The 25791-nt window shown below is 48.1% G+C and overlaps 1 protein-coding gene across 1 annotated transcript in view; it reads right to left on the reverse strand.

The window, feature by feature from the left end:
- The window catches only part of LOC139418957 (threonylcarbamoyladenosine tRNA methylthiotransferase-like), a 291223-nt gene that overhangs the window by 181884 nt on the left and 83548 nt on the right, over window positions 1–25791 (reverse strand). The window contains exon 2 of the mRNA XM_071168755.1: window positions 6242–6422. Within this exon, the coding sequence (XP_071024856.1) occupies window positions 6242–6422 (181 nt within the window). The remainder of the gene's footprint in view (window positions 1–6241; window positions 6423–25791) is intronic.

The raw sequence follows: 25791 nt of genomic DNA on the forward strand, positions 1-25791 counted from the left end.
ATAGATCCTATCCTATTCTGTGTACGCTGAATGCTTTTGCTTATAAGTTACCTGGCTTTGTGTTGACGGGGGAGAGTAAGTTAGATTTGATTGAGTTTATTCTATTCTGTGGGCCACATGTTCATAGTAGTAACTTCACTACGAGCACATACTCGTAGTGAAGTTACTACATCCCCAGTTACTACATCCCCAGTTACTACATCCCTATCCCTACTATGGGTTTGGGGACCCATAGCCCCGGTGTCAAATGCTTTCCCCTACCTCACCCAGAGAGATAGATGGAAGGGTTAGGGAATGTCTCTATGTGCTGCTGGTGATGACAACTTCATGGCCCTATAATAGACCTACCCTAGCAGACCAAGACAGACTACTGAGACCTACCCTAGCAGACCAAGACAGACTACTGAGACCTACCCTAGCAGAACAAGACAGAGACCTACCCCAGCAGACCAAGACACACTACTGAGACCTACCCTAGCAGACCAAGACAGACTACTGAGACCTACCCTAGCAGACCAAGACAGACTACTGAGACCTACCCTAGCAGACCAAGACAGAGACCTACCCTAGCAGACCAAGACACACTACTGAGACCTACCCTAGCAGACCAAGACAGAGACCTACCCTAGCAGACCAAGACAGAGACCTACCCTAGCAGACCAAGACAGAGACCTACCCTAGCAGACCAAGACAGAGACCTACCCTAGCAGACCAAGACAGAAACCTACCCTAGCAGACCAAGACAGAATACTGAGACCTACCCTTGAAGACCAAGACAGAGACCTACCCTAGCAGACCAAGACAGAATTCTGAGACCTACCCTAGCAGACCAAGACAGAATCCTGAGACCTACCCTAGCAGACCAAGACAGAATACAGAGAAAACAAGCCTTGGAGACAAACAGTCGTTCAGACCACTGATTCAGGGACCTCTGGTAAGGGCTGAATGTATCAGATGACATGGGGGGGGGGGGGGGGCATGACAGTGGTTTTCAAACCTCGCCTCTGGGATCCCCAGCTGTTTTACCATGTTGTTGTAGCCCTGAACTATCTGGCAGGATTCACCAATCAGGTGGCTTGATGATTAGTAACCCTGAACTATCTGACCTGATTCACCAATCAGGTGGCTTGATGATTAGTAACCCTGAACTATCTGGCAGGATTCACCAATCAGGTGGCTTGATGATTAGTAACCCTGAACTATCTGACCTGATTCACCAATCGGGGGCTTGATGATTAGTTACCCTGAACGAGCTGACCTGATTCACCAATCAGGTGGCTTGATGATTAGTAACCCTGAACTATCTGACCTGATTCACCAATCAGGGGCTTGATGATTAGTCACCCTGAACTAGCTGACCTACTAGCCAATCAGGTGGCTTGATGATTAGTCACCCTGAACTAGCTGACCTGATTCACCAATCAAGTGGCTTGATGATTAGTAGACCAGTAGAATCAGGTGTGTCAGTTCTAGAACAGACTGCGTGGAACGGCTGGGGGTCTCTGAGGAGAGGCTGGAAAACCAGATGGTCTATAAACTAATGATGTTTGATCCACAAAAATAACACGAGTAGTTCTCAGTGGTGAGGAAGACGTAGCAAGATGATTCTCATATTTTACAAACTGTGTAATGCCAATACAGTTAAACTCAAAGGTATTATTGACCATGGGAAGAAACAGCGTGCAGGAAGGAAAAGGCAGAACTGTTGTTGTTGCTATGCCTTGTAGGAAACTGAAGGTGTTTTTAGGGAGAGAGAGAGAGAGAGAGGGTGAGAGATTGAGTGAGAAAGAGAGAGAGAGGGGGAGAGATTGAGAGTGAGAAAGAGAGAGAGACAGAGACAACAACAGAGAGAGAGAGAGAGAGAGAGAGAGAGAGAGGGGGTGAGAGATTGAGAGAGATAAAGAGAGAGAGAGCGAGAGACACAGACAGAGAGAGAGAGATTGAGAAATAGTGAGAAAGAGAGAGAGCGAGAGAGACAGACAGACAGACAGACAGACAGACAGACAGACAGACAGACAGACAGAGAGAGAGAGAGAGAGAGAGAGAGAGAGAGAGTGGAGAGAAAGATAAATAAAGAGGGAACATTCCTCTTTGTAGGGGTCCTGTCTGAAGTCTCCTATGGCTGACTGACACACCTGGTGCCGTAGTCTGTAGTCTCTCTCTCCTCACCACAGCAGCATCAGTCAGCTCAGCCAGACAGCAGTGTCAACTCTACCGCTGGGCCACACATAAATAACATCCTCCAGATGGCCAGAGAAAACAGTCCAGCCCCATCCCTACCCAGCCCAGCCCCATCCCTACCCAGCCCAGCCCCATCCCTACCAGCCCAGCCCCATCCCTACCCAGCCCCATCCCTACCCAGTCCCGTCCCTACCCAGCCCCATCCCTACCCTCCCAGTCCAGCCTCATCCCTACCCAGCCCCAGCCCTACCCAGCCCCATCCCACCCAGCCCAGTCCAGCCCCATCCCTACCCAGCCCCATCCCTACCCAGTCCCATCCCTACCCAGCCCCATCCCTACCCTCCCAGTCCAGCCTCATCCCTACCCAGCCCAGTCCAGACCCATCCCTACCCTGCCCAGTCCAGCCCCATCCCTACCCAGCCCAGCCCCATCCCTACCCAGCCCCATCCCTACCCAGTCCCATCCCTACCCAGTCCACCCCCATCCCTACCCAGCCCCATCCCTACCCAGGCCCATCCCTACCCAGTCCCATCCCTACCCAGCCCCATCCCTACCCAGCCCCTCCCTACCCAGCCCCTCCCTACCCAGCCCCATCCCTACCCAGCCCAGCACCATCCCTACCCAGCCCAGCCAAATCCCTACCCAGCCCCATCCCTACCCAGCCCTGCCCCATCCCTACCCAGCCCTATCCCTACCCAGCCCAGCCTCATCCCTACCCAGCCCCATCCCTACCCAGCCCAGCCCCATCCCTACCCAGCCCAGCCCCATCCCTACCAGCCCCATCCCTACCAGCCCCATCCCTACCCAGCCCCATCCCTACCCAGCCCCATCCCTACCCAGCCCCATCCCTACCCAGTCCCATCCCTACCCAGCCCCATCCCTACCCAGCCCCATCCCTACCCAGTCCCATCCCTACCCAGCCCCATCCCTACCCAGCCCAGCCCCTCCCTGCCCAGCCCCTCCCTACCCAGCCCCATCCCTACCCAGCCCCATCCCTACCCAGCCCTACCCAACCCAGCCCAGCCCCATCCCTACCCAGCCCAGCCAAATCCCTACCCAGCCCCATCCCTACCCAGCCCCATCCCTATCCAGCCCCATCCCTACCCAGCCCAGCCCCATCCCTACCAGCCCCATCCCTACCCAGCCCCATCCCTACCCAGCCCCATCCCTACCCAAACCACAGATGACCTAGCCCTGGTTAAACCACAGATGATCTAGTCCTGGTTGAACCACAGATGATCTAGTCCTGGTTGAACCACAGATGATCTAGTCCTGGTTAAACCACAGATGATTGTACTATGATTGTACTATTGAACAGGAAGTGGAAACCTCCTCAAGATACACGTTTTCATTGTCAATAATGAATGACGGAAATAAAACACAAAACATAAAAAAGCCAAGATTCTATTTTCTCCTGATGGATTTAAAGATATAAAACAGACAACAACAACAACATGCTGTACTTGAAGACATGTAAAAAATATGAGATACGAGAAAATGTCTTGTTGAAATTAACCGGCCGTCTGACTGACTTAGTACGACAGCTGAATTACCCCATGCTGGTAGAAATCAGTCTGAGAGAAACGCCTGGCTCAGTTCACAAACAGATCTGTATGAATTACCATTAATGCTGAGAGAGAGAGATTTCTCACACACACACACACACACAGCCGCATCCGCACACACACACACACACAGACAGACAGACACACACACACACACACACACACACACACACACACACACACACACACACACACACACACACACACACACACACACAGGGATATATTAAGAGAGAGCTCAACTCCAGTGTCTTTGATTGTGTTAATCCAGTGTGGTATAAAACACTCCAGGATGTATAATATTTCTTGACATAATTGGAGCAGGTTTTTATGTTCAGATGACGAGAGGGGGGACATTTTATTCCGGTTTTTACTCCTTGATAAGAGACACAAATTACAAAAATATATTTTTTTATAATTCAGAATCAGACATACTAAAACAACACATGTAAAAACATCTTAGGTCTGACAGCTGGGTGAATCAAGCCCATCGTCATCGAAAACATCCAGGCAACAACACAGCCTAATACCTCGTGTCAATATAGTACTTAGGATAATACTGGTGGCTGCATTTAGTCTGGTTGAGTCTGGTTTAGTCTGAGTTTAGTCTGAGTTTAGTCTGAGTTTAGTCTGAGTTTAGTCTGAGTTTAGTCTGGTTTAGTCTGGTTTAGTCAAGTTTAGTCTAGTTTAGTCTGGTTTAGTCTGATCAGGGCCCATAGGGTAGTGCACTATACTAGGGCATAATAGGGACATTTGGGACTCATCCACTGGTGTTGAGTGAGGCCTGATGTGTAGGCCTTGATCCAGACGGGGGCCTTCACACGTCTGCCAGTGTCCCAGTGTGTGTTTTTAAACATGGACCACAATGCAGTCGGACTGCACCGAATCACACACTCTCTTACACCCTGAATCACTACGTCCTAAACTGAGTGATTCTGTGCCTGGTCTTTTCTCTAACTGACACCCCCCCCAAAAACATACCGCTTCCCTGTTAGAACCCTGTTTCACTCAGCCCTGCTCATCTCATACTACAGTACTGAAACTCTACTGCCTCAACACTCTGGTCCATGTTAAACTCTACTGCCTCAACACTCTGGTCCATATTAAACTCTACTGCCTCAACACTCTGGTCCATGTTAAACTCTACTGCCTCAACACTCTGGTCCATGTTAAACTCTACTGCCTCCACACTCTGGTCCATGTTAAACTCTACTGCCTCCAAACACTCTGGTCCATGTTAAACTCTACTGCCTCAACACTCTGGTCCATGTTAAACTCTACTGCCTCAACACTCTGGTCCACGTTAAACTCTACTGCCTCAACACTCTGGTCCATGTTAAACTCTACTGCCTCAACACTCTGGTCCATGTTAAACTCTACTGCCTCAACACTCTGGTCCACGTTAAACTCTATTGCCTCAACACTCTGGTCCATGTTAAACTCTACTGCCTCAACACTCTGGTCCATGTTAAACTCTACTGCCTCAACACTCTGGTCCATGTTAAACTCTACTGCCTCCAAACACTCTGGTCCATGTTAAACTCTACTGCCTCAACACTCTGGTCCATGTTAAACTCTACTGCCTCCAAACACTCTGGTCCATGTTAAACTCTACTGCCTCAACACTCTGGTCCATGTTAAACTCTACTGCCTCAACACTCTGGTCCATGTTAAACTCTACTGCCTCCAAACACTCTGGTCCATGTTAAACTCTACTGCCTCAACACTCTGGTCCATGTTAAACTCTACTGCCTCAACACTCTGGTCCACGTTAAACTCTACTGCCTCAACACTCTGGTCCATGTTAAACTCTACTGCCTCAACACTCTGGTCCATGTTAAACTCTACTGCCTCAACACTCTGGTCCACGTTAAACTCTACTGCCTCAACACTCTGGTCCATGTTAAACTCTACTGCCTCAACACTCTGGTCCATGTTAAACTCTACTGCCTCAACACTCTGGTCCATGTTAAACTCTACTGCCTCAACACTCTGGTCCACGTTAAACTCTACTGCCTCAACACTCTGGTCCATGTTAAACTCTACTGCCTCAACACTCTGGTCCATGTTAAACTCTACTGCCTCAACACTCTGGTCCATGTTAAACTCTACTGCCTCAACACTCTGGTCCATGTTAAACTCTACTGCCTCCACACTCTGGTCCATGTTAAACTCTACTGCCTCCAAACACTCTGGTCCATGTTAAACTCTACTGCCTCAACACTCTGGTCCACGTTAAACTCTACTGCCTCCACACTCTGGTCCATGTTAAACTCTACTGCCTCCAAACACTCTGGTCCATGTTAAACTCTACTGCCTCAACACTCTGGTCAATGTTAAACTCTACTGCCTCCAAACAAGAAGAAGAATCACACTCTGGTACAACATGTGATCAAATGTAAACAGGTGTGATCAAACAGGTGTGATGTGGTACAACATGTGGTGTGATCATACACACTGGAAATCAACTTAATAAATCAGGGATTGTGACTGACCACTTGGGCGGGGACCTGGTTCATCTTGGCGGCGGGGGTGCCAGGCCGGGGGTAGAACTGGTTGATGAAGAGGCTGGGGAAGCGATACTCCTTCACCAGGTCACATGTCTCCTGGAAGTCAGCATCCGTCTCCCCTGGGAAACCACAAATGATGTCCGTTGCGATGGTGATACCAGGAACCCTGAGAGAGAGGAAAGGAAGAGAGAGGAGAGGAAGAGGAGAGGAAGAGAGAGGAGAGGGAGGGAGGAAGAGAGGAGAGGAAGAGAGAGAGGAGAGGAATAGCGAGATGAGAGGAAGAGAGAGGAGAGGAAGAGAGAGAGGAGAGGAAGAGAGAGGAGAGGAAGAGAGGAGAGGGAGAGAGAGGAGAGGAAGAGAGGGAAGAGAGGAAGAGATGGAAGAGTGGAAGAGGGAGGAGAGGAAGAGAGGGAGGAGAGGAAGAGAGAGGAGAGGAAGAGAGAGGAGAGGAAGAGAGAGGAGACGAAGAGAGAGGAGAGGAAGAGAGAGAGGAGAGGAAGAGAGAGGAGAGGAAGAGAGAGGGGAGAGGAAGAGAGAGTAGAGGAAGAGAGGAGAGGGAGAGAGAGGAGACGAAGAGAGAGGAGAGGAAGAGAGAGAGGAGAGGAAGAGAGAGGAGAGGAAGAGAGAGGGGAGAGGAAGAGAGAGTAGAGGAAGAGAGGGAAGGAGGAAGAGAGATAAAAGGTTATTTACCTAATCAATATCTGAATGAAAGCACAATAAAACACCTCCAATTGAACCCGGATCATTCAAATTCACAGCTTACAAATCGCAATATGGAATCAGGGAAAGATGAACCAGAACCTAAAGACATATTAGAACAACGTGTCAAGGAAACGTAAATGTAACTAACTACAGTGTGTGTGACGCAAGTGTGTTGAAAATCAACATTGGCCTGTGATGTCTGTCCACTGTTGCTATGCGGATCTTCTCTGTGGGATAATTCCTGCAACAGGACCCTTATTAGCAGCCTTCAATGACAATTGATTATTGTCCGGGTCCGTGATGGAATGAGAACCTCTGCAGAGGACTGGTTCATTGATCCTGGCTTGTATATATTCTGCTTTTATTGATCTCTGATTCACAGGTACAAACCAACTTCAAGGCTACCTCACGCTGAAGACGGTGGAGCCACCACAACAGAACAGAGAGAGGTGGAATAGTGGAGCTGCCACAACAGAACAGAGAGAGGTGGAATAGTGGAGCCGCAACAACAGAACAGAGAGAGGTGGAATAGTGGAGCTGCCACAACAGAACAGAGAGAGGTGGAATAGTGGAGCTGCCACAACAGAACAGAGAGAGGTGGAATAGTGGAACCACCACAACAGAACAGAGAGAGGTGGAATAGTGGAACCACCACAACAGAACAGAGACAGGTGGAATAGTCAAGCCGCCACAACAGAACAGAGAGAGGTGGAATAGTGGAGCCGCCACAACAGAACAGAGAGAGGTGGAATAGTGGAGCCGCCACAACAGAACAGAGAGAGGTGGAATAGTGGAGCCACCACAACAGAACAGAGAGAGGTGGAATAGTGGAGCCCCCACAACAGAACAGAGAGAGGTGGGATAGTGGAGCCGCAACAACAGAAGAGAGAGAGGTGGAATAGTGGAGCCGCCACAACAGAACAGAGAGAGGTGGAATAGTGGAGCCGCCACAACAGAACAGAGAGAGGTGGAATAGTGGAGCAACAACAGAACAGAGAGAGGTGGAATAGTGGAGCCGCCACAACAGAACAGAGAGAGGTGGAATAGTGGAGCCACAACAGAACAGAGAGAGGTGGAATAGTGGAGCCGCCACAACAGAACAGAGAGAGGTAGGCCGTCATTGAAAATAAGAATTTGTTCTTAACTGACTTGCCTAGTTAAATAAAATAAAAATAAGAGCTTTAAGGTCATAATACATGAGGTCATATGGATAGGATCTGATCCTAGATCAGCACTTCACTCAAACACAGAGACGCTTGATACACTCGGCCCCTGATCCCAGATCAGCACTTACACTCCTACACCAAGACGCCTGATACACTTGGCCCCTGATCCTAGATCAGCACTTCACCCCTACACCAAGACGCCTGATACGCTCGGCCCCTGATCCTAGATCAGCACTTCACCCCTACACCAAGACGCCTGATACGCTCGGCCCCTGATTCTAGATCAGCACTTCACTCCTACACCAAGACGCCTGATACGCTCGGCCCCTGATCCTAGATCAGCACTTCACTCCTACACCAAGACGCCGGATACGCTCGGCCCCTGATCCTAGATCAGCACTTCACCCCTACACCAAGACGCCTGATACGCTCGGCCCCTGATCCTAGATCAGCACTTCACCCCTACACCAAGACGCCTGATACGCTCGGCCCCTGATCCTAGATCAGCACTTCACACCTACACCGAGACGCTTGATACACTCGGCCCCTGATCCTAGATCAGCACTTCACCCCTGATACGCTCGGCCCCTGATCCTAGATCAGCACTTCACTCCTACACCGAGACGCTTGATACACTCGGCCCCTGATCCTAGATCAGCACTTCACCCCTGATACGCTCGGCCCCTGATCCTAGATCAGCACTTCACTCCTACACCGAGACGCCTGGTACACTCGGCCCCTGATCCTAGATCAGCACTTCACCCCTGATACGCTCGGCCCCTGATCCTAGATCAGCACTTCACTCCTACACCGAGACGCCTGATACGCTCGGCCCCTGATCCTAGATCAGCACTTCACTCCTACACCGAGACGCCTGGTACACTCGGCCCCTGATCCTAGATCAGCACTTCACCCCTGATACGCTCGGCCCCTGATCCTAGATCAGCACTTCACTCCTACACCAAGACGCCTGGTACACTCGGCCCCTGATCCTAGATCAGCACTTCACCCCTGATACGCTCGGCCCCTGATCCTAGATCAGCACTTCACTCCTACACCGAGATGCCTGGTACACTCGGCCCCTGATCCTAGATCAGCACTTCACCCCTGATACGCTCGGCCCCTGATCCTAGATCAGCACTTCACTCCTACACCGAGACGCCTGGTACACTCGGCCCCTGATCCTAGATCAGCACTTCACCCCTGATACACTCGGCCCCTGATCCTAGATCAGCACTTCACCCCTGGTACACTCGGCCCCTGATCCTAGATCAGCACTTCACCCCTGGTACACTCGGCCCCTGATCCTAGATCAGCACTCTCCAAGACTATTTTTTTTTACGTTCTTCTTCCCTCTCCTGATCGTAATTCCTCTTCCTGCTGTTGTGGGTTGGAGTCTCCTCCTGCGGCATCATTACCATCTCCTCCAGCCATCTAACGTGGATCAATGTGCACTTATTGACAGAAGTCCATCTCTAAACACATGAAGTGGACCCCCCCCCCCCCCCCGGCCTACTGACGTCTGCTCGGCCCAGAGTCGTTCATATTCAAGAGGTTCTGTCTGTCTGTGGGTTTGTATTGTTGTCTGTCTGTCTGTCTGTCTGTCTGTCTGTCTGTGGGTTTGTATTGTTGTCTCTCTGTCTGTCTGTCTGTCTGTCTGTCTGTCGGTCTGTCGGTCTGTCGGTCTGTCGGTCTGTCTGTCTGTGGGTTTGTATTGTTGTCTGTCTGTCTGTCTGTCTGTCTGTCTGTCTGTCTGTGGGTTTGTATTGTTGTCTGTCTGTCTGTCTGTCTGTCTGTCTGTCTGTCTGTCTGTCTGTCTGTCTGTCTGTCTGTCTGTGGGTTTGTATTGTTGTCTGTCTGTCTGTCTGTCTGTCTGTCTGTCTGTCTGTCTGTCTGTCTGTGGGTTTGTAAAGTAGTAAGATTAGTTGTGTTCAGGTTGAGTCTGTGGGTTTGTATTGTAGTCAGATGGGATGTCTGTCTGTCTGTCTGTGGGTTTGTATTGTAGTCAGATGGGATGTCTGTCTGTCTGTGGGTTTGTATTGTAGTCAGATGGGATGTCTGTCTGTCTGTGGGTTTGTATTGTAGTCAGATTGGTTGTCACAGAGAGACTGAACCCCACAACCGTTCCGTCTGGCTCACAGAGGGACTGAACCCCACAACTGTTCCGTCTGGCTCACAGAGGGACTGAACCCCACAACCGTTCCGTCTGGCTTACAGAGGGACTGAACCCCACAACCGTTCCGTCTGGCTTACAGAGGGACTGAACCCCACAACCATTCCGTCTGGCTTACAGAGGGACTGAACCCCAAAACCGTTCCGTCTGGCTTACAGAGGGACTGAACCCCACAACCGTTCCATCTGGCTTACAGAGGGACTGAACCCCACAACCGTTCCGTCTGGCTTACAGAGGGACTGAACCCCACAACCATTCCGTCTGGCATACAGAGGGACTGAACCCCAAAATCGTTCCGTCTGGCTTACAGAGGGACTGAACCCCAACACATTCCGTCTGGCTTACAGAGGGACTGAACCCCAAAACCGTTCCGTCTGGCTTACAGAGGGACTGAACCCCACAACCATTCCGTCTGGCTTACAGAGGGACTGAACCCCACAACCGTTTCGTCTGGCTTACAGAGGGACTAAACACAACAATCTTCTATGTAATCATTCTTCGGCATTATGGGATATTGTGTGTAGATTGATGAGGGGGAAAAAACAATTTAATCCACTTTAGAATAAGGCTGTAACATACCAAAATGTAGAAAAAGTCAAGTGGTCTGAATATTTTCAGAAGGTGCTGTGGTGTACTACTGTATGTCCTAGACAGACTCATCCGATTTAATGAATAACTAAGTGACAATGGTTCCTGGAATAAGTTACTGAGATTCGACAGTGAAATAAATGGTTCCTGGAATAAGATACTGAGATACGACAGTGAACTAAATGGTTCCTGGAATAAGTTACTGAGATACGACGGTGAAATAGTTCCTGGAATAAGATATTGAGATTCGACAGTGAAATAAATGGTTCCTGGAATAAGATACTGAGATACGACAGTGAACTAAATGGTTCCTGGAATAAGTTACTGAGATTCGACAGTGAACTAAATGGTTCCTGGAATAAGTTACTGAGATACAACAGTGAAATAAATGGTTCCTGGAATAAGTTACGGAGATATGACAGTGAAATAAATAGTTCCTGGAATAAGATACGATAGTGAAATAGTTCCTGGAATAAGATACTGCGATACGACAGTGAACTAAATGGTTCCTGGAATAAGATACTGAGATACGACAGTGAAATAAATAGTTCCTGGAATAAGATACTGAGATACGACAGTGAGTGTGTTCCTGGAATAAGATACTGAGATACGACAGTGAGTGTGTTCCTGTCTGTTGAAGTGAGTGTGTTCCTGTCTGTTGAAGTCAGTGTGTTCCTGTCTGTTGAAGTGAGTGTGTTCCTGTCTGATGAAGTGAGTGTGTTCCTGTCTCGTCTGTGTTCCTGTCTGTTGAAGTGAGTGTGTCCCTGTCTGTTGAAGTCATCAATACAGTGACAAATGAGAAGAGGCTGAATGAATGAAGGGCTGACATCCTAGAGAGAGAGAGAGGGGAGGGGAGAGAGAGGGGGGAGAGAGAGAGAGGGAGAGAGAGATGGGGGAGAGAGAGAGAGAGAGAGAGAGAGAGGGGGAGAGAGAGAGGGGGAGAGTGAAAGAGAGAGAGAGATAGAGAGAGATAGAAAGACGGGGGAGAGAGAGAGAGAGAGAGAGAGAGAGAGGGAGAGAGAGAGAGAAGGGAGAAGGGGAGAGATGGGGAGAGAGGGGGAGAGAGAGCGAGAGAGAGAGAGGGGAGAGGGGGAGAGGGGGGGGGAGAGAGAGGGGAGAGGGGGAGAGAGAGAGCGGGAGAGTGAAATAGAGAGAGAGAGAGAGAGAGGGGGAGAGAGAGATAGGGGGAGAGAGGGAGAGAGCGAGAGGGGGGGGGCGAGCGAGCGAGAGAGGGAGAGTGCGAGAGAGAGAGAGGGGGGGCGAGAGAGAGAGAGGGGGAAAGAGAGCGAGAGAGAGACAGAGAGAGAGAGAGAGAGAGAGAGAGAGAGAGAGAGAGAGAGAGAGAGAGAGATATAGAGGAGGGGGATAGAGAGCGAGAGAGAGACATGACAGAATTGGATCTGGCTACATGTCTGGAATCACACAAAAAGGTTCCTCCTGTCTGTTTGTCTGTCTGTCGACCACGGCATTTTTTGTGTGTCTTTGATGCATTGTTAGCTTGTCAGGCTGATTGCTGAGGTCTTTGGAAATATGTCGGCCAGCTCGGAAGCTTCCAGAATGCATCGCTAGTTCAGATGCTATTAGTGGCCATTTCTTGCACTCCCACTGGTTATGCCTTTTCTATCTCATACAGAGAGAGAGAGAGAGGGGGGGAAGAGAGCTAGAGAGAGAGAGGGGGAATAGAGCTAGAGAGAGAGAGGGGGAAGAGAGAGAGGGGGAAGAGAGCTAGAGAGAGAGAGGGAAGAGAGCTAGAGAGAGAGATGGCGGAAGAGAGAGAGGGGGAAGAGAGCTAGAGAGAGAGGGGGAAGAGAGCTAGAGAGAGAGATGGGGGAAGAGAGCTAGAGAGAGAGATGGGGGAAGAGAGCTAGAGAGAGAGATGGGGGAAGAGAGCTAGAGAGAGAGATGGGGGAACAGAGCTAGAGAGAGAGAGGGGGAAGAGAGCTAGAGAGAGAGGGGGGGAAGAGAGCTAGAGAGAGAGATAGAGAGGGGGAAGAGAGCTAGAGAGAGAGAGAGGGGGAAGAGAGCTAGAGAGAGAGAGAGGGGGAAGAGAGCTAGAGAGAGAGAGGGGAAAGAGAGCTAGAGAGAGAGAGAGGGGGAATAGAGCTAGAGAGAGAGATAGGGGAAGAGAGCTAGAGAGAGAGGGGGAAGAGAGAGGGGGGGAAGAGAGCTAAAGAGAGAGAGGGGGGGGAAGAGAGCTAGAGAGAGAGAGAGAGGGGGGGGAAGAGAGCTAGAGAGAGAGAGAGAGGGGGGGAAGAGAGCTAGAGAGAGAGGGGGGGGAGAGCTAGAGAGCGAGATAGGGGGGGAAGAGAGCTAGAGAGAGAGAGAGAGATAGATAAAGGGGGAAGGGAGCTAGAGAGAGGGGGGGGAAGAGAGTTAGAGAGAGAGGGGGGGGAGAGAGTTAGAGAGAGAGAGGGGGGGAAGAGAGCTAGAGAGTGAGATAGGGGGGGGAAGAGAGCTAGAGAGAGGGGGGGTGAAGAGAGCTAGAGAGAGGGGTGGGGGGGAGAGAGCTAGAGAGAGCGAGAGGGGGGGAAGAGAGCTAGAGAGAGAGAGGGGGGGAAGAGAGCTAGAGAGAGAGAGGGGGGAAGAGAGCTAGAGAGCGAGATAGGGGGGGAAGAGAGCTAGAGAGAGAGAGGGGGGGAAAAGAGCTAGAGAGCGAGATAGGGGGGGAAGAGAGCTAGAGAGAGAGAGAGATAGATAGAGGGGGAAGGGAGCTAGAGAGAGAGAGAGAGAGAGAGAGGGGGGGGGGGGGAAGAGAGCTAGAGAGAGAGGGGGAAGAGAGAGGGGAAGAGAGCTAGAGAGAGAGGGGGAAGTGAGCTAGAGCGATAGAGGGGGTAGAGAGCTAGAGAGAGAGAGAGGGAAGAGAGAGGGGGAATAGAGAGGGGGAAGAGAGCTAGAGAGAGAGGGGGAAGGGAGCTAGAGAGAGAGAGGGAAGAGAGCTAGAGAGAGCTACTCTGTGGTGAGCTCAGCTCTACACCACCACTGTGAATCAGAGTGAATCAAAGTGAATCAGAGAATCAGAGTGAATCAAAGTGAATCAGAGAATACGAGTGAATCAGTGAATCAGTGAATCAGAGTGAATAAGTGAATCAGAGTAAATCAGAGTGAATCAGTGAATCAGAGTGAATAAGTGAATCAGAGTGAATCAGTGTGAATAAGTGAATCAGAGTAAATCAGAGTGAATCAGAGTGAATAAGTGAATCAGAGTGAATCAGAGTGAATCAGAGTAAATCAGAGTGAATAAGTGAATCAGAGTGAATCAGAGTGAATAAGTGAATCAGAGTAAATCAGAGTGAATCAGAGTGAATACCCCCAACACAGATGTCTGTGTCGTCATGTAACATCTACTTGCCTGGACCTGCAATCAAAGTTCATTTGTTGGAGGACCGGCGTTACATGTGGTCGTTTCCATGGTGATGCTGAGACGGGCCTTTTACAGGAAACGGCTTTAAAATACCCATGTTTAAAACAACACGGTCAAGAGAGGAAACAATAACCCTTTCACTGCTGCTATGTATGAGTGAATCTGACAACAAATGAATGAACGGCTGAATAAATGAATGAATGGCTGAATAAATGAATTAATTAATGACTAAATGATTTAATGAATGAATAAATGATTTAATGAATGAATAAATGAATGAATGGCTGAATAAATTAATGAATTAATGAATAAATGATTTAATGAATGAATAAATGAATGAATGGCTGAATAAATGGCTGAATAATGAATGAAAGGCTGAATAAATTAATGAATGTCTGAATAAATTAATGAATGGTTGAATGGCTGAATAAATATATTAATAGCTAATTAAATGAATGGCTGAATAAATGAGAGAGAGAGAGAGATTGGGGGAGATCGAGAGAGAGTGGGGAGAGAGAGAGTGTGGGGAGAGAGAGAGGGTGGAGGGAGGGAGAGAATGAGGGAGGGGGAGAGGGAAAGAGAGAGAGAAGGATAGAAGGCCCGAGTGGGGTCTAGGTAAATAATGACCCCAGCAGTAGAGAAAGAGACAGAGGCCCGACAGACAAGGCCAGCGCTCCACTCCTCCTAACTGGTAAGCAGCCCAGAGATCCTGCTGCTACTGCTCCTTAACTCATCTGTCAGTTACAGCCAAAGGAACGAGGCGCTGGGGAGACGAGGGGGGAGGAGAGATGCAACTACATCAGGCTGTGGGCCGCCTGGCCTCCTGGAGGGTACCATCCATCCATTCATAGCCCCAGAACTAGTTATCTAGCTAGCTAATATACACCATCCATCCACAGCCCCAGAGCTAGTTATCTAGCTAGCTAATATACACCATCCATCCATCCACAGAGCTAGTTATCTAGCTAGCTAATATACACCATCCATCCATCCACAGCCCCAGCTGGCTGGCAGGGCAGAGCAGGGCAGGGCAGAGCAGGTCTCCGGAGAGAGGACCCTGGAGGACCCTAATGAAGCCCAGCTGGGATACCCCCCCAGTGGATGTGGAACAGAATGTTTCCCTGGGGGGGTGTTAGCAGGAAGTACACTTAACAAAGGGTCCACGTTAAACACCCAGCTGTTCAGGGCAGCATGGTATCAGGTGGTAGTCTGGTCACTGTGAGTGTGATATACTGACAGAATACCGAGGGAACTGTCAACAACACTTCTACCTACCTACCAACAGCTTTAGGACCATTTCAGTGGATACAAGTGTTTGGTGAAATCGATTTTGATCCCACCGTACGGGGACTGAGGAAACTGTAAACTAGTCATATCTACCTATAAAAACACCCGATTTCAGTTTATAAAACCATTAAACTAGTCATATCTATATATAAAAACACCCGATTTCAGTTTATAAAACCATTAAACTAGTCATATCTACCTATAAAAACACCCGATTTCAGTTTATAAAACCATTAAACTAGTCATATCTACCTATAAAAACAACAGATTTCAGTTTATAAAACCATTAAACTAGTCATATCTACCTATAAAAACACCAGATTTCAGTTTATAAAACCCTCCAACTGGTCAAATCTGATTACACTGAGCTGTGATCCTGAGATAAACTGTATTATTGTAATTATCGACTTACAAAACATTTCAGTCCCAAAATACTGTTGGGTAAATTCAACTTAATCCTGAGAGAAACAGATTTCAAACGACGACACCACCACAGTGTTGAACTTATCACATCTTTACACACACACACACACATACACCACACACACCACACCAGAGCAGGCATACACACACACACACACACACACACACACACACACACACACACACACACACACACAGGCCCATTCCCATTCCCATAACAACTCCTAGCTAGGGCATAGTGTCGGGTTGGGACAGATTTCCGGGGGAGGGGGGGTGGATGCATTTTGTTATGTGTGTTTTCACTATTCACACATTTTACACCTATCAAGGCTTACATTTACTCAAGGCCTGTACTCCACGTGGGGCCAAATCCCTTTAATTAAAAAACCTGCTGGAAATCAACAAACACTGAATTAGAAATGCACGTGTTGAGTTAGAAGGTTTAGAAACCACTTCATTGTCTCGAGCAGAATTATTTTAATTTCTTTGTTTGCCCGAGCTCAGAGGAAGAAGAAAAATCACAAGATTCCCCCTCTCCTTTCTCTCTCTCTCTCTCTCTTTCTGTCTCTCTCTCTCTTTCTCTGCATAATGTCCTCGTCGTCTCTCGTCGTCTTCGGAGGTGAGTATTTACACAACAGATGTAGGGGAGTGGTTGAGGTGAGAGACGAAGGGCACCAACAGTGGGACGCATCCCCTGACAAAAGTAATGCGGCGCAGAAGGTGTGAGAGACGGATGGGAGGATGAGAAGGAGTAGAGGCAATCTGGAAAGGTAAACATTTACCCATTCACCTGGTAGGAGACAGAGAACCAGGAGAGGGAGGAAAGAGAGAGAACCAGGAGAGTGAGGAAAGAGAGAGTACCAGGAGAGGGAGGAAAGAGAGAGAACCAGGAGAGGGAGGAAAGAGAGAGAACCAGGAGAGGGAGGAAAGAGAGAGAACCAGCAGAGGGAGGAAAGAGGGAGAACCAGGAGAGGGAGGAAAGAGAGAGAACCAGGAGAGGGAGGAAAGAGAGAGAACCAGGAGAGGGAGGAAAGAGAGAGAACCCGGAGAGGGAGGAAAGAGAGAGAACCAGGAGAGGGAGGAAAGAGAGAGAACCAGGAGAGAGAGGAAAGAGAGAGAACCAGGAGAGGGAGGAAAGAGAGAGAACCCGGAGAGGGAGGAAAGAGAGAGAACCAGGAGAGGTAGGAAAGAGAGAGAACCAGGAGAGGTATGAAAGAGAGAGAACCCGGAGAGGGAGGAAAGAGAGAGAACCAGGAGAGGGAGGAAAGAGAGAGAGAACCCGGAGAGGGAGGAAAGAGAGAGAACCCGGAGAGGGAGGAAAGAGAGAGAACCCGGAGAGGGAGGAAAGAGAGAGAACCAGGAGAGGGAGAGAACCAGGAGAGGGAGGAAAGAGAGAGAACCAGGAGAGGGAGGAAAGAGAGAGAACCAGGAGAGGTAGGAAAGAGAGAGAACCAGGAGAGGGAGGAAAGAGAGAACCAGGAGAGGGAGGAAAGAGAGATAACCAGGAGAGGGAGGAAAGAGAGAGAACCAGTAGAGGTAGGAAAGAGAGAGAACCAGGAGAGGTAGGAAAGAGAGAGAACCAGGAGAGGGAGGAAAGAGAGAGAACCAGGAGAGGGAGGAAAGAGAGAGAACCAGGAGAGGGATGAAAGAGAGAGAACCAGGAGAGGGAGGAAAAAGGGAGAACCAGGAGAGGGAGGAAAGAGAGAGAACCAGGAGAGGGAGGAAAGAGAGAGAACCCGGAGAGGGAGGAAAGAGAGAGAACCAGGAGAGGGAGGAAAGAGAGAGAACCAGGAGAGGGAGGAAAGAGAGAGAACCCGGAGAGGGAGGAAAGAGAGAGAACCAGGAGAGGTAGGAAAGAGAGAGAACCAGGAGAGGTAGGAAAGAGAGAGAACCAGGAGAGGGAGGAAAGAGAGAGAACCAGGAGAGGTAGGAAAGAGAGAGAACCCGGAGAGGGAGGAAAGAGAAAGAGAACCCGGAGAGGGAGGAAAGAGAGAGAACCAGGAGAGGGAGAGAACCAGGAGAGGGAGGAAAGAGAGAGAACCAGGAGAGGGAGGAAAGAGAGAGAACCAGGAGAGGTAGGAAAGAGAGAGAACCAGGAGAGGTAGGAAAGAGAGAGAACCAGGAGAGGGAGGTCAGTGAGCCCAGTCTCCTGTCTCTCTCTCTCTCTCTGATCAGTGAGCCCAGTCTCCTGTCTCTCTCTCTCTGATCAGTGAGCCCAGTCTCCTGTCTCTCTCTTTCTCCTCAGTGAGCCCAGTCTCCTGTCTCTCTCTCTCTATCTCTCCTCAGTGAGCCCAGTCTCCTGTCTCTCTCCTCAGTGAGCCCAGTCTCCTGTCTCTCTCTCTCTCTCTCCTCAGTGAGCCCAGTCTCCTGTCTCTCTCTCTGCTCAGTGAGCCCAGTCTCCTGTCTCTCTCTCTCCTCAGTGAGCCCAGTCTCCTGTCTCTCTCTCTGCTCGGTGAGCCTCGTCTCCTGTCTCTCTCTCTGCTCAGTGAGCCTCGTCTCCTGTCTCTCTCTCTGCTCAGTGAGCCTCGTCTCCTGTCTCTCTCTCTGCTCAGTGAGCCTCGTCTCCTGTCTCTCTCTCTGCTCAGTGAGCCTCGTCTCCTGTCTCTCTCTCTGCTCAGTGAGCCTCGTCTCCTGTCTCTCTCTCTCTCCTCAGTGAGACCAGTCTCCAGTCTCTCTCTCTCTCTGATCAGTAAGCCCAGTCTCCTGTCTCTCGCTCTGCTCAGTGAGCCTCGTCTGCTGTCGCTCTCTCACTGCTCAGTGAGCCTCGTCTCCTGTCTCTCTCTATGCTCAGTGAGCCCGGTCTCCTGTCTCTCTCTCTCTCCTCAGTGAGTCCAGTCTCCTGTCTCTCTCTCTCTCCTCAGTGAGCCCAGTCTCCTGTCTCTCTCTCTGCCTCCTCAGTGAGCCCAGTCTCCTGTCTCTCTCTCTCTCTGATCAGTGAGCCCAGTCTCCTGTCTCTCTCTCTCTGATCAGTGAGCCCAGTCTCCTGTCTCTCTCTCTCTCTGCTCAGTGAGCCCAATCTTCTGTCTCCCTCTCTCTGCTCAGTGAGCCCAGTCTCCTGTCTCTCTCTTTCTCCTCAGTGAGCCCAGTCTCCTGTCTCTCTCTCTCTATCTCTCCTCAGTGAGCCCAGTCTCCTGTCTCTCTCCTCAGTGAGCCCAGTCTCCTGTCTCTCTCTCTCTCCTCAGTGAGCCCAGTCTCCTGTCTCTCTCTCTCTCTCTCTCCTCAGTGAGCCCAGTCTCCTGTCTCTCTCTCTCTGCTCAGTGAGCCCAGTCTCCTGTCTCTCTCTCTCCTCAGTGAGCCCAGTCTCCTGTCTCTCTCTCTCCTCAGTGAGCCCAGTCTCCTGTCTCTCTCCTCAGTGAGCCCAGTCTCCTGTCTCTCTCTCTCTCCTCAGTGAGCCCAGTCTCCTGTCTCTCTCTCTCTCTCTCCTCAGTGAGCCCAGTCTCCTGTCTCTCTCTCTCTGCTCAGTGAGCCCAGTCTCCTGTCTCTCTCTCTCCTCAGTGAGCCCAGTCTCCTGTCTCTCTCTCTGCTCAGTGAGCCTCGTCTCCTGTCTCTCTCTCTGCTCAGTGAGCCTCGTCTCCTGTCTCTCTCTCTGCTCAGTGAGCCTCGTCTCCTGTCTCTCTCTCTGCTCAGTGAGCCTCGTCTCCTGTCTCTCTCTCTCTCCTCAGTGAGACCAGTCTCCAGTCTCTCTCTCTCTCTGATCAGTGAGCCCAGTCTCCTGTCTCTCTCTCTCTCTGCTCAGTGAGCCTCGTCTCCTATCTCTCTCTCTCTGATCAGTGAGCCTCGTCTCCTGTCTCTCTCTCTCTGATCAGTGAGCCTCGTCTCCTGTCTCTCTCTCTCTGCTCAGTAAGCCCAGTCTCCTGTCTCTCTGAAGTGGTAATGAGAGGCACGCTGGAGTCTGTTTCTCTGATTCCAGTGGGAGTAGTGTTGTTATAGCAGGAGTTCTGCTTCTTCATGTGAAAGACGCTGCAGAACCGACATTCAGGGAAACATCTTCAGGTTCTCGCTTCCCGAAGACGTGATATGGACATGTCTTGTGTTTGTTGGTGAGATCAGGGATATAAACAGAATCAGGACAAATAGCTGAGGTGTTAAAGCACAAGAACACTAAATTAAAAAAAAGGAAAACGTATATGTAACATCTGCATGAGAGAGTATCTAGTGTTGTTACAGGAGCCTTCTCAATACTGTATACAGGAGACTTCTCAATACTGTATATATGAGACTTCTCAATACTGTATACAGGAGGCTTCTCAATACTGTATACAGGAGACTTCTCAATACTGTATACAGGAGTCTTCTCAATACTGTATACAGGAGTCTTCTCAATACTGTACAAAGGAAACTTCTCAATACTGAATACAGGAGACTTCTCAATACTGTATACAGGAGTCTTCTCAATACTGTATACAGGAGTCTTCTCAATACTGTATACAGGAGGCTTCTCAATACTGTATACAGGAGACTTCTCAATACTGTATACAGGAGTCTTCTCAATACTGTATACAGGAGTCTTCTCAATACTGTATACAGGAGGCGTATCAATACTGTATACAGGAGCCTTCTCAATACTGTATACAGGAGGCTTCTCAATACTGTATACAGGAGGCTTCTCAATACTGTATACAGGAGGCTTCTCAATACTGTATACAGGAGACTTCTCAATACTGTATACAGGAGACTTCTCAATACTGTATACAGGAGACTTCTCAATGTTGTATACAGGAGCCTTCTCAATACTGTATACAGGAGGCTTCTCAATACTGTATACATGAGACTTCTCAATACTGTATACAGGAGTCTTCTCAATACTGTATACAGGAGTCTTCTCAATACTGTATACAGGAGACTTCTTAATACTGTATACAGGAGGCTTCTCAATACTGTATACAGGAGGCTTCTCAATACTGTATACAGGAGTCTTCTCAATACTGTATATATGAGACTTCTCAATACTGTATACAGGAGTCTTCTCAATACTGTATACAGGAGACTTCTCAATACTGTATACAGGAGACTTCTCAATACTGTATACAGGAGACTTCTCAATACTGTATACAGGAGACTTCTCAATACTGTATACAGGAGGCTTCTCAATACTGTATACAGGAGGCTTCTCAATACTGTATACAGGAGGCTTCTCAATACTGTATACAGGAGGCTTCTCAATACTGTATACAGGAGTCTTCTCAATACTGTATACAGGAGACTTCTCAATACTGTATACATGAGACTTCTCAATACTGTATACAGGAGTCTTCTCAATACTGTATACAGGAGACTTCTCAATACTGTATACATGAGACTTATCAATACTGTATACAGGAGTCTTCTCAATACTGTATACAGGAGACTTCTCAATACTGTATACAGGAGACTTCTCAATACTGTATACAGGAGTCTTCTCAATACTGTATACAGGAGACTTCTCAATACTGTATACATGAGACTTCTCAATACTGTATACAAGGGACTTCCCAATACTGAATTACATGTGTCCATGCAGAATCTGCTGGGTCCAGGTGGCTTCAACTTTCTGCATCTTAATGTGAGGAGAAGTGTGTGTGTGTGTGTGTGTGTGTGTGTGTGTTTCAGAGAGTAAGGCTGTCTCTAGCGCGGCAGGCTCTATAACAATACCTTTCATTCCCAATACCTTCCCTCACCGGGATAGAGAGTCACTAACACAGAGTCACTATCTCCTCTCCTCTCCCCTCCCCTCCCCTCCCCTCCCCTCCCCTCTCCTCTCCTCCCCTCCCCTCCCCTCCCCTCTCCTCTCCTCCTCAGTAACAGACTAACGATGGTAAGGTGAACATCTATTCTGTACGCAGCTGAAATCATTGACAGATAAAGGAATATGTCAGAGAAGAATTTAACGGAGAGAAAAACCATGATATTTGTGTAACTGTAATCATTTGGGGATTTGTGTAGTTTTCCAAAATAGTGATTGATAAACGAACCTACATTTTTTTGCTCAAACCAGTCTAATACCTCATCCACATAACAGTTTGAAGCTTGAAATTACGTCTGGACAGCTAAATGATTTGGTTGATTAATTCACATCCAACGCTCATCTCACACACAAGCTACAGTAGCTTGACAATATCTATTCATCTGTACACCTTCATTCAAGTCAAAACCCCCTTTTGAAACAACGAACAAATCCCCACAGAATAGCGACGGAGTTTACCTCACATCATCACTCAGAGCAGTAAAATATCTTCATAAGGGAAAGACAACTCATTAACACGATGAAATAACAGTTTCTCTGGAGGGAAACAACGTAGACAACTGGTCACCACAAGTCACGGAACGGAGTCACACAACGGAGTCAGGAAGTCACGGAACGGAGTCACACAATGGAGTCAGGAAGTCACGAAACGGAGACGTCAGCTAGTGTTCCGTTTAACTGTGGACAACGGCATTTGGTGCCAACACTACAGTGAAGCTGTGTCTTGTCTCAAAGATACTGTGACACAAACACAGAAATACTCCTGGTTCTTTGTTATTGAGAACTTCTGAAAGAGAGAGATGGAGAGAAGGTGAAAGAGAGATAGAGAGATGGAGAGAAGGTGAAAGAGAGAGATGGAGAGAAGGTGAAAGAGAAAGATGGGGAGAAGATAAAAGGGAGATGGAGAGAAGATGAAAGAGAGATGGAGAGAAGGTGAATGAGAGAGATGGAGAGAAGGTGAAAGAGAGAGATGGAGAGAAGGTGAAAGAGAGAGATGGAGAGAAGGTGAAAGAGAGAGATGGAGAGAAGGTGAAAGAGAGATAGAGAGAAGGCGAAAGAGAGATGGAGAGAAGGTGAAAGAGAGAGATGGGGAGAAGATGAAAGAGATGGAGAGAAGGTGAAAGAGAGAGATGGGGAGAAGGTGAAAGAGAGAGATGAGCGAAGATGAAAGAGAGAGATGAGAGAGAAGATGAAAGAGAGAGATGGAGAGAAGATGAAAGAGAGATGGAGAGAAGATGAAAGAGAGATGGAGAGAAGATGAAAGAGAGAGATGAAAGAGAGAGATGGAGAGAAGGTGAAAGAGAGATGGAGAGAAGATGAAAGAGAGAGATGGAGAGAAGATGAAAGAGAGAGATGGAGAGAAGGTGAAAGAGAGAGATGGAGAGAAGGTGAAAGAGAGAGATGGAGAGAAGATGAAAGAGAGATGGAGAGAAGGTGAAAGAGAGAGATGGAGAGAAGATGAAACAGAGAGATGAGAGAGAATGTGAAATAGAGAGATGAGAGAGAAGATGAAAGAGATAGAGAGATGGAGAGAAGGTGAAAGAGAGAGATGGAGAGAAGGTGAAAGAGAGAGATGAGAGAGAAGATGAAAGAGATAGAGAGATGGAGAGAAGGTGAAAGAGAGAGATGGAGAGAAGGTGAAAGAGAGAGATGGAGAGAAGGTGAAAGAGAGAGATGGAGAGAAGATGAAAGAGAGAGAGACGGGGAGAAGATGAAAGAGAGATAGAGAGATGGAGAGAAGATGAAAGAGAGATAGAGAGATGGAGAGAAGATGAAAGAGAGATAGAGAGATGGATAGAAGATGAAATAGAGATAGAGATATGGAGAGAAGATGAGAGATAGAAAGATGGAGAGAAGATGAAAGAGAGATAGAGAGATGGAGAGAAGATGAAAGAGAGATAGAGAGATGGAGAGAAGATGAAAGAGAGATAGAGAGATGGGGAGAAGATGAAAGAGAGATAGAGAGATGGGGAGAAGATGAAAGAGAGATAGAGAGAAGATGAAAGAGAGATAGAGAGATGGAGAGAAGATAGAGAGATGGAGAGAAGATGAAAGAGAGATGGGGAGAAGATGAAAGAGAGAGATGGAGAGAAGATGAAAGAGAGAGGCAGAGAGAGAGAGAGAGAGAGAGAGGGGGGAGAGATGGAGCGACAGAGAACGAGGAAGAGAGGGAAAGAGAAAGAGGGAGAGGAGGGAGAGAGCGAGAGAGAATTTGAAATGTCTATATTATTTTAAAACTGTTGTGAGTGTAATCTTCACTAATGGAATGCTTCCCTTGTTAATTCCATTTGCTTTGACAATGTTAACATTTGTTCCCCATGCCAATAAAGCCCTTTGAACTGAATTTGAAAGAGAGAGAGAAGGGGGGAGAAAGTGGCGTTGCTGACGATGAGGCCTGTTTCTCTCAGCCTCTCTCTCCTCCATGCCTTCCTGACGCCAGCCTCCTGGAGAAAGGAGCTGAGACCAACAGCAGACAAGATCTACTTGAAGAGGAGTGTCCTAAAGGGGATCAGACTCCGACACAAGCCCCCACACCAAGCCATCATAATCCTGATTCATTATCATGAGACTACAGGCTTCGGGGTCAGTCGCACACAATCTCTCATCCCAAACATTTTAATAGAGACCCCTTTAATAGAGACCCCCTTTAATAGAGACCCCCTTAAATAGAGACCCCCTTTAATAGAGACCCCTTTAATAGAAACCCTTTAGAGACTCCTTTAATAGAGACCCCTTTAATAGAAACCCTTTAGAGACCCTTTAATATAGACCTCTTTAATAGAGACCCCTTTAATAGAGACCCCTTTAATAGAGACCCCCTTTAATAGAGACCCCTTTAATAGAGACCCCTTTAATAGAGACCCCTTTAATAGAGACCCCTTTAATAGAGACCCCCTTTAATAGAGACCCCCTTTAATAGAGACCCCTTTAATAGAGACCCCCTTAAAAAGAGACCCCTTTAATAGAAACCCTTTAGAGACTCCTTTAATAGAGACCCTTTAATAGAGACCCCTTTAATAGAGACCACTTTAATAGAGACACCTTTAATAGAGACCCCTTTAATAGAGACCACTTTAATAGAGACCCCTTTAATAGAGGCCCCCTTTAATAGAGACCCCTTTAATAGAGACCCTTTAATAGAGACCCCCTTTAATAGAGACCCCTTTAATAGAGACCCCATTTAATAGAGACCCCTTTAATAGAGACCCTTTAGAGACTCCTTGAATAGAGACACCCTTTAGAGACTCCTTTAATAGAGACCCCTTTAATAGAGACCCCTTTAATAGAGCCCCCCTTTAATAGAGACCCCTTTAATAGAGACCCTCTTTAATAGAGACCCCTTTAATAGAGACAACACCTAACAGAGTCAGAGTGGGGAAGACAACACCTAACAGAGTCAGAGTGGGGAAGACAACACCTAACAGAGTCAGAGTGGGGAAGACAACACCTAACAGCTCTCCTCTCTCACACACACACACACACACACACACACATACACAATTATCAGAAATGTGATACGATGCAGTTAGACAAATACAGACTTGATACCAAATATTGGGTGTGTTTTAAAACACACAAACAGGAAGAATATATCTGGCTACATACATTATAGAATGTGAGCTGTGTGGTTCTGATTGGCTGACAGCCATGGGTATATCAGACCGCGCATACCTTTCATCTTGGTGAATATATTATAAACTGGGTGGTTTGAGCCCTGAATGCTGATTGGCTGACAGCCGTGGTATATCAGACCGTATACCACTCGTATGACACAAAATATATATATTTACTGCTCTAATTCCGTTGGTAAACAGTTTATAATAGCAAGATCTGATATACCACGGATGTCAGCCAATCAGAACCACCCAGTTTATATTCTATAATATATTGGTTTGAGCACTGAATGCTGATTGGCTGACCGCCGTGGTCTATCAGACTGTATGCCTTACATCTTTGTAAATATAATATAGAATACACCATTTAGCAAGACATTTTTATCCAAAGCCACTTACAGTCATTTGTGCATAAACTTTACATATGACTGTTTCCCGGTAAATGAATCCACAATCCTGACGTTACAAGAGCCAAGCTCTACCAACTGAGCCATGTCGG

Source organism: Oncorhynchus clarkii, chromosome 2 (assembly GCF_045791955.1).
Source record: "Oncorhynchus clarkii lewisi isolate Uvic-CL-2024 chromosome 2, UVic_Ocla_1.0, whole genome shotgun sequence".
NCBI classification, from domain to species: domain Eukaryota; kingdom Metazoa; phylum Chordata; class Actinopteri; order Salmoniformes; family Salmonidae; genus Oncorhynchus; species Oncorhynchus clarkii.